Source organism: Acartia tonsa, chromosome 7 (assembly GCF_053477335.1).
Source record: "Acartia tonsa isolate MP-2025a chromosome 7, ASM5347733v1, whole genome shotgun sequence".
In the NCBI taxonomy this organism is placed as follows: Eukaryota; Metazoa; Arthropoda; class Copepoda; order Calanoida; family Acartiidae; genus Acartia; species Acartia tonsa.
In genome coordinates this window covers 13,783,159-13,796,324 of record NC_137266.1, presented here as the reverse complement: position 1 = coordinate 13,796,324, position 13,166 = coordinate 13,783,159, and the positions used below count along the sequence as shown (strand labels likewise).

At 31.2% G+C, this 13,166-nt stretch overlaps 1 protein-coding gene across 1 annotated transcript in view; it reads left to right on the top strand.

Moving 5' to 3' along the window:
• The window catches only part of LOC145324895 (uncharacterized), a 177,670-nt gene that overhangs the window by 115,132 nt on the left and 49,372 nt on the right, over positions 1-13,166 (top strand). The window contains exon 14 of the mRNA XM_080167615.1: positions 4,442-4,523. Within this exon, the coding sequence (XP_080023741.1) occupies positions 4,442-4,523 (82 nt within the window). The remainder of the gene's footprint in view (positions 1-4,441; positions 4,524-13,166) is intronic.

Sequence of the window (13,166 nt, the reverse complement as noted above, 5' to 3'; positions counted from 1 at the left end):
TTTATTGAATTTTAATTGGTTGGTTCATTAGGTTTAGTGATCAAACGTTTCAACCACTATGTAATCAACAAAAAAGGGTCAGTTTGTACAAATAAATTTATCAGCCATTGTCTTATCCCTCTAGATCCCTGTACCCAAAGTCTAATAATAACACTTTCATTTTTATTACATAACAAGAAATAACATGTTACTGAAGGATCTAAGGGATAAGACTATGGCTAATGAATGGATGTACATCCCCATTAATAATACACAAAATTAACCCTTCTGTAGATTAAAATTAGTTGTAGAAACGATTGAACACTCAAATTAATAAACCAATCCATCAAAATTTATTGAAAGTCCCCAAAGTTATTAAGTCAACGAATAAGAATTATTTTCAAACTTTTGGGACTAGTGTATTAAACGGCCTATTTTGTCCAATCTATATCTGATACTAATTAAATGCAAATCTTTTCTATAATATGAGTCTGAACGAACTCCGTAAAGGTTAGCTCTTTTATTTAATCTAAGCAAGTTAAAAAAATTTTTATTGAAAACTTTGGTTGATGATTCCTTTAACAATAAGGGTTTAGAAAGTGTAGCAACTCTGCAATCGGTACTTCTGCTTTATAGCTTTAGTTTTTGATAAATTGAAGACGTAAGTTTAATGCAAATTATTGCCAGTTTCCCAAGTGCCAAGTCGAGCACATACTCCCCCCCCCCCCCATCTACCGACCTTGAAAAAAGGAAGGGATACTTTCTAGTTTGTTTCTTAATTATATAGGGTCAGGTTAAGATAGTTTATATTGGGTACCAGGGACCCTTGCAAGTTAATATAAGGAGGGAGGGGTTGTCAGTGATTAAAAGACACTTTGAGGAAAAGCACAGAACATCTTTTATAAGCTAAAAAATCTTTTTCCATTAAGTTAACACAAAATTAACAGAGATAAACAATGAATAATGACACATAAAAAGATAATGTTAAAAATTATCTAATTTTCACAAGAAGAGCTTCTCCATAGTACTTTCTAGCGGTATCGCTCCTAAAGGACTCTTGGGCTCCTGAAAGAAGGGTCGATCCTCTAATTTTATTTAAGTGGTAATAACTGAAACATTCCCTGGATCTATCAGAAACTTTACTGTAAAGAAGAAACAATTGCATACATATATAATAGGGTTGGGCCGATACTTTTTTGGCTGGATACCGGATATCCGGTTGATTTCTAATGCCAGATAATCGTTATATGGCAAATTACCAGATATCTGGCCGAATAAAAGAACATCAGCCGAATAACCGGATATCTGGCCGAATAACCGGATATCCGGCCAAATAACCGGATATCCGGTCGAATAACTAGATATCAGGCCAAATAACATTTATTTGCCGGATATTTGGCATTATAAATTAGCCAGATATCCAGTATCCGTCCAAAAAAGTATCCGGCCTAATCCTATTATATATGTATGCAATTTGACAATTTTGTATTTGGAAGATTAATTGCTACACCTTCATATGTTATAATTGAGACTGCCCCCATTTTTTTTGGTAAATTTCAGGTATATATCAACACACTTGAATTGAAATTTTGTAAAAATCTTTAAAATTGGGATGGTACAAAAGCCCCAAAATAGCCATAAAAACAGGGTTTTTTGCAGATTTTAAAAACTTTGCAGTGCTTGTACCGTCGCAATTTTTGCATTACAGAAAAAATATTTTGCATGGGTCATTTTTATGCATAAATCAACCATATTTTGGCTGGGGGCAAAAATTTTAACAAAATTTTTCAAATCCGGGACGGGGTATTGCACATATATCAACAAGGGTGTGTATAGGGGGTGGTTTTAGATAATTTAGCTGTTAGAGAGTATAGATTTCTTAATAATTGTGATTTGTGATTAATTGAAAGCATTGCGCATGTTAATACTTGTAAAATAATCACGTTTAAAATTTTGGATCGTTTGGTTGACTTTAAAGCAGTCTAAGCTTAAACATTCAAAACTCTACTAAAAGATAAAACTATTGCACTTCTTACATTTATTTCAAAATATTTTCTATACTTGTATCAATGTATACCTGGATAAATCTAGTATTTGAATTTAGGACTTATCAGTCTTGCGTCAGTCAGCCACTTGTAAGCTGTTTTTAGAGCTATATAGTCTTCTTTTGACCCTTTGAAACCTATCAAATCGAATGAATTTTCAACTTAGGAATCCTATTAATAGATCATGTTCAAATTTTTATCCATTTTATTTCAAATATGACCCAAAATAAATGTTCTGACTATTTCTAATTTCTAATTTGGCAATCTCACAAATAGTATAAAATGGCGGCTGACGCTCGGCTGCCTATCCATGTTCAAAATGTAAGTCCTAACGCCCTCAGATCAAGATCGTGAGTTTATTATTAAGCCTTTAATCATAACCTGTCTGTTTTTCGCGAATTTACATGGATAGGACACTTGGAGCTGAAAACTTTTAACCCAATTCTTTAAAATTTTACACATGTTTATTTTATAAGTATTAGTAAAGATCTAAAGGGATAAGACAATGGGCGATAAATTAATGTACACTGCCAGTTATGATGAATACAATTACCCCTCATATAGATTAACATTGTTGCTGAAAGTACCCAAAGTTTTAGCACAAGTATAATTTACACTCTTCGATCACCCACCCCGGAGTATTTAAGGGAAAACAAGTATGACAACATCCATAAAACCGAAGCACTGAAACGGTTTACACTTGTATAGTGTTAGAACTGAATAATCATAAAATAAATGTATAAGAGTCAAAGCAAAATTGTAAGTAAATTTGTTGAAAAACTGCTTGATACAGGATAGTGTTTATGGACATACTTACATTTTTAGGAATTGATCATAGAGTTGCTATGCTTTCTAAATCGTACCTAATTATTAAAGGAATCACCATGCAAAATTAAAAATCGATAGGACAATTCTAGCATGCCTAAATTAACGAAAAAAGCTATTCATTACGGACGGACGGACCGACCCTAATTATAGAAAAGCTTCGCTTTTAAAAAGTTAATTTTTTGAGGTAAGAACTGAATGTAACTTTATTATTCATTCTATGTGTATCTTTTCCTAGCTAGAGACAAATTAAATAGATAGTTCATCCTGCTTGCTATCTTACTATATGTCTTCTGTCTATCTGTCCAAATTGATACAGTGGACTATCTTTTTCAGACTGGGATATTTCATCTTCATGACTATTTCGCCTCCCAATAATTGCTTTAACAATATTTGGACTGCTTTTCCTCACATTTATTAATTCATATGTAGATTGGTGAAAAAAGTTCGCAATAGATTTACATCACATCACTATGAAATTCCTTTATTATTTATAAAATTTTGTTACAAATCTTTGTAGGGCTTTAGATTAAATAATTTCTACAGAACCACACACATTTACACACACACACGAACATACACATAATCACACTCACATAAAGTAATAAAGCGCTGGTTTTCAAATCAAGGCTTAAAAAATGTTATTAACTGAGATGCATTTTTCACTCACACTGTGTGTGTGTGTGAATTATTTTGTGTGTGTTTGTTTGTGGTGAATTGTTATATATTTTGTTTTGACCTTACACCCTAGGTCCCCCTAATATGCCCCCTTTGTGCATATTAGCTGAAAGGTTGGGGGGGGGGGGGGGAGAGCCACCCCCACCCCTCCCCCTCACCAGAAGGTGTAATTTATTCAAAGTTGGCGCAATCAACACTTGCACTGGATAAACATTTATTTTAGCAAATCAAATGCAAAATTTATATCTGTTCATGTACATACATAAGAGGGCCTCAGGATTTGGCCATATTGGACCACAGAAACCGGATGATAAAAAATGAAATAATCATCCTAAATAAAAAAAAAACTATTACCTAAATTGGCTATTATATGCTTATTGCAGAGCCTTTATCTTCATCTAAACACAAAGGTTCTCAACGTTTCGTGGTCTTTTTGTGTCTTTTTATAGGTCTTGTTTCTATATTCCATTATGGAAAAATCCGCAAGTCCTCAAATGCCTCAAATTCAAAAATGTTAGATTGGCTCGCATTTATTTAAGCTAGGGTCATGTAACTGTAAATATTACTTTTTTTGGGTGTATTACTAAGTTAATCCCAAGTACATAACATTAAGTTGTAATCAATAAGTTTGTCCATAAGTAGCGAAGCATCAATATGTTATTGACGTGCCGTTAATCTTTTTACGATATTGTCTACCTTTGCGTGACATTCGGCCGGACTGACACACAGAATTTATCATTTAGTATAGTAGCTCTGCTAATATTTAAAGATGCTAGCAAATGAACTCAATAAATCAATATTAGGCAGTAAAATAGCCTAAAACCATCTACTGTCTTATATGGAGTTTCCCTAAAATAGATATCTGAACGGACAATGAAAAAACTTATTACCTTTACATTTATTTTTTATTTCAGTTTACATCTTGGAGTTCAAACTGGGCCTTGTGAGGAACAACTGGTCAAACTAGACAAACTATACAATGATCAAACATACAAGGTAAATTATACACAATTTTTTATCATTTTCTTGGTTTTTTGGTGGATTTTTATAATATATTATATTGTGTAAATAGTTGATTCTTTATTGTAAGGAGTAATAATAAAGCCGAGTTTTTTAGACATAGAAAAAATCTCTCCCCCCGCCCCCTAATTTTAATTTATGTCATAATCAAAGGGTTTATCAGTTCTCAAAAGACATTTTGTCTCAAAGCAGTTTACTGTTCCTTTTTAAATCAAAATCTTTAGAACAGAAAATTCAGAATTTAGATTTCTTGTCACATATCAATAAGCATTAATATAAACTTTCACAAAAATATTATCATTTAGTTTTATACAGAAAAATCATTAATCCAAACAATTAAAACTTGAATAACAAAAACAATATTTTCAAATGGATGTTTAAAGTAATAAAAGTGTATTTGTATTGGGGGGGTAGCTTTTCACGAAGACTTGTAAATAGCTTAAAACCTGCATATACCATTACCACGCTTATTTTTAGAGATGTAGGGCACTCGTAAAGCTAAACTATCTCAACTAAAAGCGTTTTATTTGGATGAAAAAAATGAAGATAAACTTCATAGTTGCTCAAGCAGTGTAAGCAAAAAAAATGTTATGTTATAAATTGAATCGGACAGTTATCCAATTTTATAATGATAGATCATATACTATTCAATGACAGGGAGAAGCTTTCCTAAAAAAGAGATATTCATCGCAACGTATTATAAACAGCTTTCCGCTGATATAAAAATGTACAATTATAAGATTAAAACTAGTTTTGTTAGCCCCGTGATGCCGAATCAAGGGAGGGGTTAACAAAACATTTTTTATTTGTAGAAAACTGGATATAATACGATACGATACATGATTTTTCAGTATGGCTTAGAACCGGTTCTAATCTGGTGGATATCAATCGGTTTCGACGCCATACTGGAAAATATTGTATATATTAAGTTATTAACTACAAGTTGTGCACAATAGTTTTTAAAAGCGAAGCTTTTCTATAATTAGGGTCGGTCCGTCCGTCCGTACGTCCGTAACGGATAGCTTTTTCCGTTAATTTAGGCATGTTAGAATTGTCCTATCGATTTCAAATTTTGCATGGTGATTCCTTTAGTAGTTAGGTACGATTTAGAACGCGTAGCAACTCTATAATCATTACCAAAATGTCCGTACGTCCATTTTAAACATATTGATTTTTATACTTTTTTAACAACAAATTTTTATGTGATCAAATCATCGGATTGATCTGATTTTTGGTTTATTGATTCCTGGGACAACAAAGTATAATGTAATAAGCGAAGCAACTCTATAATCAAGCCCTAAAAATGTATGTATGTCCATAAAAATTATCCTGTATCAAGCAGTTTTACAACAAATTTACTTACAATTTTGCTTTGACTCTTATAAATTTATATTATGATAATTAAGTTCTAACACTATACAAGTGTTAATGTCCGTTTGTCCTCCCGTTTCAGTGCTTCGCTTTTATGGATGTTGTCATCCTTGTTAATAAGTGATCTTACTTACCATAGAATAGCCTAAAACATTTCATGGACCGAAATTGATGTATCCTTTAAATAGAAGACCCAACTATTTAGCTATTTCCGAGATCTTGCTGAGCATATCCAGTAACTACTAAACTAGAGTACATTGGATACCATACCAGAAAGAGTGAGGGGGGGGCAAGGGGTTGTTTATTACACTAGTCCCCAAAGTTTTATAATAGCGTTTTCTTATTCGTTGGATTACAACTATGTGGACTGATTGGTTGTTATTAAGTTGAGTGTTCAAACGTTTAGACCTTCTACAGATGGGGTAATATTGTGTATCATCATTAGGAATGTACATAAATTTATCGGCCATTGCCCTGATAGGATCCTCATCCGTGTCCATATGATGTTACAATTAAGATAGTTCACGAAAAACGCAACAAGCTCATAACTATAATAAAAATCATACATCCCAAGCCCAAACACCCGGATTTTAAAGGATAATATGATTGTATTATAGACATGCATGTTTCTCTGGCAATTTTCTGATTTTTTTATAAGAAAATAATGACAATTCTATACCAACATTTTGAAAAACTATTTATTGAGAAATCATATATTTGATTAAAGCAGAATATAATTAGTTTAATTTCGATCATTTTTTTCATCATTAAAATACAGAAATGATGAAAGAAACAGTGAATTTCTTCCAGCTACCATCGAAAATCTCCTAGAACTTACTGACAGATGCCTTTTATAGTGTACATATACCTTTAATACCTCAAAATCATTCTATTTTTGAAAAAGTATACTTATAACATTGAGGCTCATATCAAAATAATCTAATGTTTTCTGTGAATGTTTTAATTGATAATGTCGCCCTAGTCCTGATTTTTTGCCCATTTTTTATGGGAAAAGGGAATAGATAGATTATTATTTCATTTTAATATGTATAAGCTTTCTCACAGGCAGACTTTACCATATTACAATTGGAGATGATATATTTATCCTCTATCCACATCCCTTTATCCCTAGTTCATTCTTGATTCGACTAACATTTTTTCCTTTTTCCATGAAGTATCTCCTTTCAAAAAGTGAGATTAAGCTTTGATAGATTGCCTAAGAGTCGCCGCTTATCAAAAATATGAAACTTTCTTCCTTTATTCATATTAATTGGGTGTTTAAAACAAATAAGTAAATACTCTCTGATTCGCGGGTACTGGGTTTTTAAGTTACAGACGGTCGGACAGTTATTTCTAAATAAAAATACTTTTTTTCTTCTCAAGTAAATACATATTTCAGCTATAAAGGTCTATGAATTAAAGACTGAATATGACGTACAGACAAATTTAGTTAAAGAGAAGCTTTGCCCCTTAAGATATGAAGTAATACTTGATAGATATGAATATGTTGAAAATGAGATTGACATAAATAATCACGATTAACATATTTTGTAAAATCATTTAAAATAGATAAAGAAAATAACATGGATGAAAACATCCATAAGCGGAAAAGCTCATGAATAAGCTTCCTAGAATGATAGAAAAAGCTTAAAGAGTGAATTCATATTTATTTATTGGACAATATAATCTTCACAAAAAAAACATTTACCCCAAAGCAGTAGAAAAATTGCATTCTTTTCATATAATATTCTATTATCAGAAGAACCTTCTCAAAAAAGATTAATTTCATACGTCTCTTTCAAATAGTTGCCGAGAAAATTACATTTCCTCTATGAGGGACTGATTAAGTGAGGAAAAGAGAGATGTAGAGTAGCTTTGCTACTAATAAATCATTCAGTAGCCGGTGGTGAAAAATATCAATTTCTATAGAGCATTACAAATTGATTTCTACATTTTCTTTTTTTTCAGTCGTGCACTTTTATAGGAACATGGAATTGTAGTCTAAAAAGCAATTCTAAAAGTTTTAAAGATATATAAATAAGAAAAAAGGCAAAAAAAGGTTTACACTAAAAAGACTTCTATGCTTTTCTTCAAGCTAAAATGACATCATAGTACATATTTAATGTGTGCTATTTTTTTTCTAAAATGATAATATCATAATACAAGTGACAAAGCGGCCTTAGGCCGCCTTAGGGTCAGAGTTATTAGAAAAAAACAGAGGGTTATTTCAAATTATATAGTAGCTTCTCTACTAAAAATATTTAAGCGGAAAATCTTACATAAACTTTGTATGTCTGTCTGGTACACAATCAGAATTAAGTTTTACTTTAAAATAAAAATAGAAAGCAAATTTGTCTGTGAGGATTTTGCTGACTAAAAAGCATCATATATTCAATTAACTTTGTCAGTCAGTCCGTCCATTATGCTAAAGTTTTAGTAATTAGATTTTTATGGTTTTAGAGATGTATGTTTAAAGTTTACTGTATATTTTTCTATTGACATCTAATATTTTAACCACATTTTCTATCTTATTAGATTTTTATTAACTTCACAAAATTTATGGATGTTATCATATGTTTCTTTGTACTCTAATTGAAATGTCTGTCTGTCTGTAAGAAACCGTAAAGGAGTAAACGTGAATTTCTCTTCAGTTATTAAAGATAAATGGATGGAATAAAAAAAACATCCTCATGCTGATGATCATCCAGTATAAAACTTACTTTGTCCGTTCGTCTGTTGGAATGCTTTGATATGCATCTACTATCAAAGATATTGTATAAATTCTATTGTAAACCTTTCCATGTTTTTTAGCTTTACTAAGGACTTATAAATGATGTCATCCTTGTTTAAGCTTTAAAATTCTATATATTCTATAATTAATCCTATTATGAGTAAAGGCACATCAAGTGTAAACCTCGGTGGGTTAGGGCCCCCTGCAAGAGTTAGGCTTATGGGAAAAACCTATCCCTTCTAATTTACAATTTATTTATAAAATATGGAAGTGTATTTTCAATGCTTGATATGTACTCGATATGGGAAAGCACCCTAAACCTTACTTTGGCTATCCTTGCTTAATTATTATTAAATATAATTTTTAACGCGAAGCACCTCTATAATTAGAAATGTCCGTCTGAGGGTAAAACATAATTCTTCACCTGCTATTAAAAATAGACGGCTTTAATTTTTGAGAATACACTCTATAATTTTGAGCATCCAATATGTGATTTACTTATTCCGTCAGCCTGTCGGAAATACCCTGCAAGGCATTTAATTTAAAATGTAAAAATTTTATTTATCAAATGCTAAATTAGATAGACGATAGATTTTTTCTAGAGAAGATTTTCCTGAGAAATGAATATCTACTCTCTACCTTATTTAGTCGGTTAGTCTGTATGTAACCCTCCATATGACATCAATTTCTGTAGGGAAATGTGCCTTTTCTTTTATTGAAGATAGAAGTCTAGCCTCTAGTCCATAAAATAAAGTAACAGGATCTCGCTGTGTGTGTGTGTGTCTGTCTGTATTTAAAGATCTCTATAAATGCAGAATCGATATGGTTCTCCTTTACAAATAAGCATCCATTATATAATTTACCTGGTCTGTCAGTCTATCGGTAATGCTCTGATTGTCATTTGATTGATAGAAAGATGATTTTTTCCCGGGTAAAATTTTAAAGGGCGATGAGCACCTACTCTACATCTCAATTGGCCAGTCAGTCTGTATGCAGTAGTCCACACATTTTTACCGTCGGCCTGTCAGTATAGTTTTTAGTATTTCCAGGGAAGACTTTATTATCTAAGCTTCTATTCAAGTTTTGTATGATTTACAACATACAACAATAAATAACTAATAAAAATATTTTTATTTGTAAATATATTGTCAATTTGATTTCAATGTCTCATTCTTAATATCTAATCTACTTAACTGATTGGGTTCTTTATTTTATATAAACTTAACATCGGTCCCGAGATGGTTTTAGGCTATTTAATTTTTAGATTTAAGTCTTGGGATGGGTTTAAGCTTTTTTTCTAGTCCGTAGATAATAAAGGGGCAAACTAATAATATATAAAGTTTTTTTGTCTGAAGGTTTAAATCTCAATAACTAAGCCTAATTCCTAAGGCCTTTTTTTATTGGGAGGGGGGGGGGTCACTGTATATTCACAGAGGAAATATTAGAAAATAAATATAAATATGTTAACTTGCATATAAAGATTACTTCAAGTTCAACTACTTACGTTAGAATTTCTGTCCGGCTGATTTTAGTTATTTATTTTATAATAAAAGCCTTTGATACTATGAACGTAATAGCATTCTGCCTTAGCGTTTTCTTGTTTTTTTAAATTTCTCTCACACTTGCTTTTTCTTCCATTTTTCTTTTGATTTCTTTATTTAATCTTCAGATACGTATTTATAACAATGCTTTTTTCATTCTTTCAAAAATGCAATTTGAATTATGGAATCTATTTTCCAATATATATTTTTTTATATAACCGTCATGAAAGGGTTAAAATGTTTTTAATTTATGTTTGTAAATCTGAACACATTAAAAGTGGCGCTAGAGTCAATTTATTTTAAATCTAAGTTTTCTTAAATTTACTATATTATGAATTTAAATTTTCTGTTTTAAGAATAGTAATTAAATACTTTAATATTATGTAAATAGCAACATGAAATAAAAAAAATGAATTTATTCTTAATAAAGTAAAATGTTGGGTCTTATCGTTCTGGGCAATGAGAGTTTATTATGGATTATTGGAGCACTATGAGTTATAATCATTCATCCCTTGGAAGACTTGAGCTCATTTATAGACATTTATTTCTTATATAGATCTGACACGGATCTTGAAGCAATAAAGCAGGCCGTTTTGTAAATGTTAAAAATTAGAAGAATCTATTAAATGAAAGTTATCGCAAATATACTTAGTAAATAATATTATTTCTCCATGAAGATTATTTGAAATAGAGAAAAATAAGTAGTCAGCTTCGAAACCGATCAATATCCGCTGGATTAAAACTGGTTCTCAGTCGTACTTAAAAATCATGTAATGCATCGTATAACAGACAATTTTCCACGAGTTATAAAACAAGAATCATAACATTATTACAAGTCATTTGTTAGCCCCGAAGGGCACTAGGTTTTAATCTTACAACTTTTCAGTTTTCGATCCGCGGAAATCTGTCTATAACACGTTGCGATAAAGTGCTATTTTTATTTTTTGAATAATTATCTGTTTTCCTTCCTACTTTTATCTTCCTTTTTATATATATATAGAAGGAAAGATAGATTAATAATTCTTAATATTGATCGATGAATAGGATGTATGTTGTAATCTCTTCAGGGAATCTTGGTGTGGACAATAAACGATAAATTAACTATTTTCCCCCATTTGTTATGTGTTTAATCATGCTTTATATTATACTAGCGGCTTCACCCTTAGCCTCTAGGGTTCAGTGGTTACTGAGATCTTAAGCTTCAGACGGACAGACAGACAGACATCGTACTACTTTGTATTATAGATGAAAGACATGGAGAAAATGGACTTTGATCTATAAATTATATTGGTCTCCTAAGTTTCTAAAAGCTCATTCGTTGGATTAAAAAACTTTGATATTATAAATTTTTCTACCAAAAATTTTGTTTATCGTAATTGAGTATAAACAACAATTTCCTGTCCATTGTCTTATCCCTTAAGATCACTGAAGGAAGAAGATATAAATCGTGGTAGGGAAAATAAATTTCACTTTTGATAAAGATATCATCTTAAAGACCTTAAACGGAGCATAGCTTCTATAGACTGCAACGAGAAAATTAGGAATTTATACAATACAACCTTGTATCTAAGTGTCGATTAAGCTGTGTGTACTGAAGGATCTCACTAACTAATGAACCTTTATGGTTCTCCTTTACAGTATACCTTCTCATAAGTCCTGGGAAGGTTAAATTTTTAATAACTATTTTGATGGAGGGCAATTCCACCCTCCAAAGATAAATTGCCCGCAAAAAAACAACAATTTTTTTAAAACTTTTTCTTTTTAAAATAAATAGCGAAAATTCAAAGGGACATAAAGAGGCTGCTTAAAATATAGCATAAAATTATCCCAAGACGTAAATCTGAAATTTAAGTAGCATAAAACCACCCTAGGACCTATTAGAATCTCACCAAAAATAGAGAATCCATTTAGTTGAGTAGTTATTGAGATCTTAAGCTTCAGACAAAGAACCTTACTACTTTATAAAATAGGATAAACAAATGCAGGGAGTAGAGGGGACTTGGAAGATTTAATCAATTTACAAACCTTTCTTTCCACCAAAAATTATTAACAGAATGACACACAATATTAGGAAGGATTCTTATGATCAGAAATAATAAAGAATTGTTTAGATTTTTGTTTTTCAGCTTGTTATTGCAGCGCAACTATTGGAGATATTTAATATGTTTCTTAGGCATTGTTAATTATTGTCTTTTATAACTTTTTTTTGACAGTGTGCGTTCCCTCCCGCAGATTACATTATTTAATCACCAGAGCTGCATATATATTATAACTCTTATTTGTATGCTATTGTGTCTTTTTTCAAATAATAGCCACGCCCCTTTCAAACCTTTTTTTTCTAGTGGCGATTTTTCTTGGTATGGTTGTAAGAATTGTTTCTTATTTGATGCTAGATTGTAAAGGAAAACCATATCGGTTCAGTGGTTAGCCTGATCCTAACAAACAGACTAACTCAGAGACGTCCTGTTACTTTTGGATAAGGATTAAAAACTATGTGGATTTAAAATATGCGGGAAAAGAATGCACACTATGCCTTTGACTACCTTCTTTTTATTAACTTGTCATATTTTGTCGCTTATGGGATAAAGTTCTCGATAAATAGCATAATAACGCAGCTACTTAGCAATTAGTCTATTGGCCCGTCTTCTCAACCGAAAACACTTCACAAGAGTATATTTCAAAGAGGATGAAATATAGGTCATGGTGAAAATTTCTTTCATAAAGTCAATATTGTTCTCATATTACAAACAAAACTAAAATTTTAATTTTTATTGAAATACTTATCCCTCTATCCCTGCATATTTTAAGTTAGAGTTGCCTAATTATTGTTGAACCCGGTGACCTTATTACTTTTTTATCAATATATAGAACCCCACAGGGTTAAATCATAGGTAAGCCAGCTAAAAGTTCTCATAAATTAATAATGTTTTTCTTCAATAATATCCAAATAGGCCTTATAATAACAAGGTATTTAAA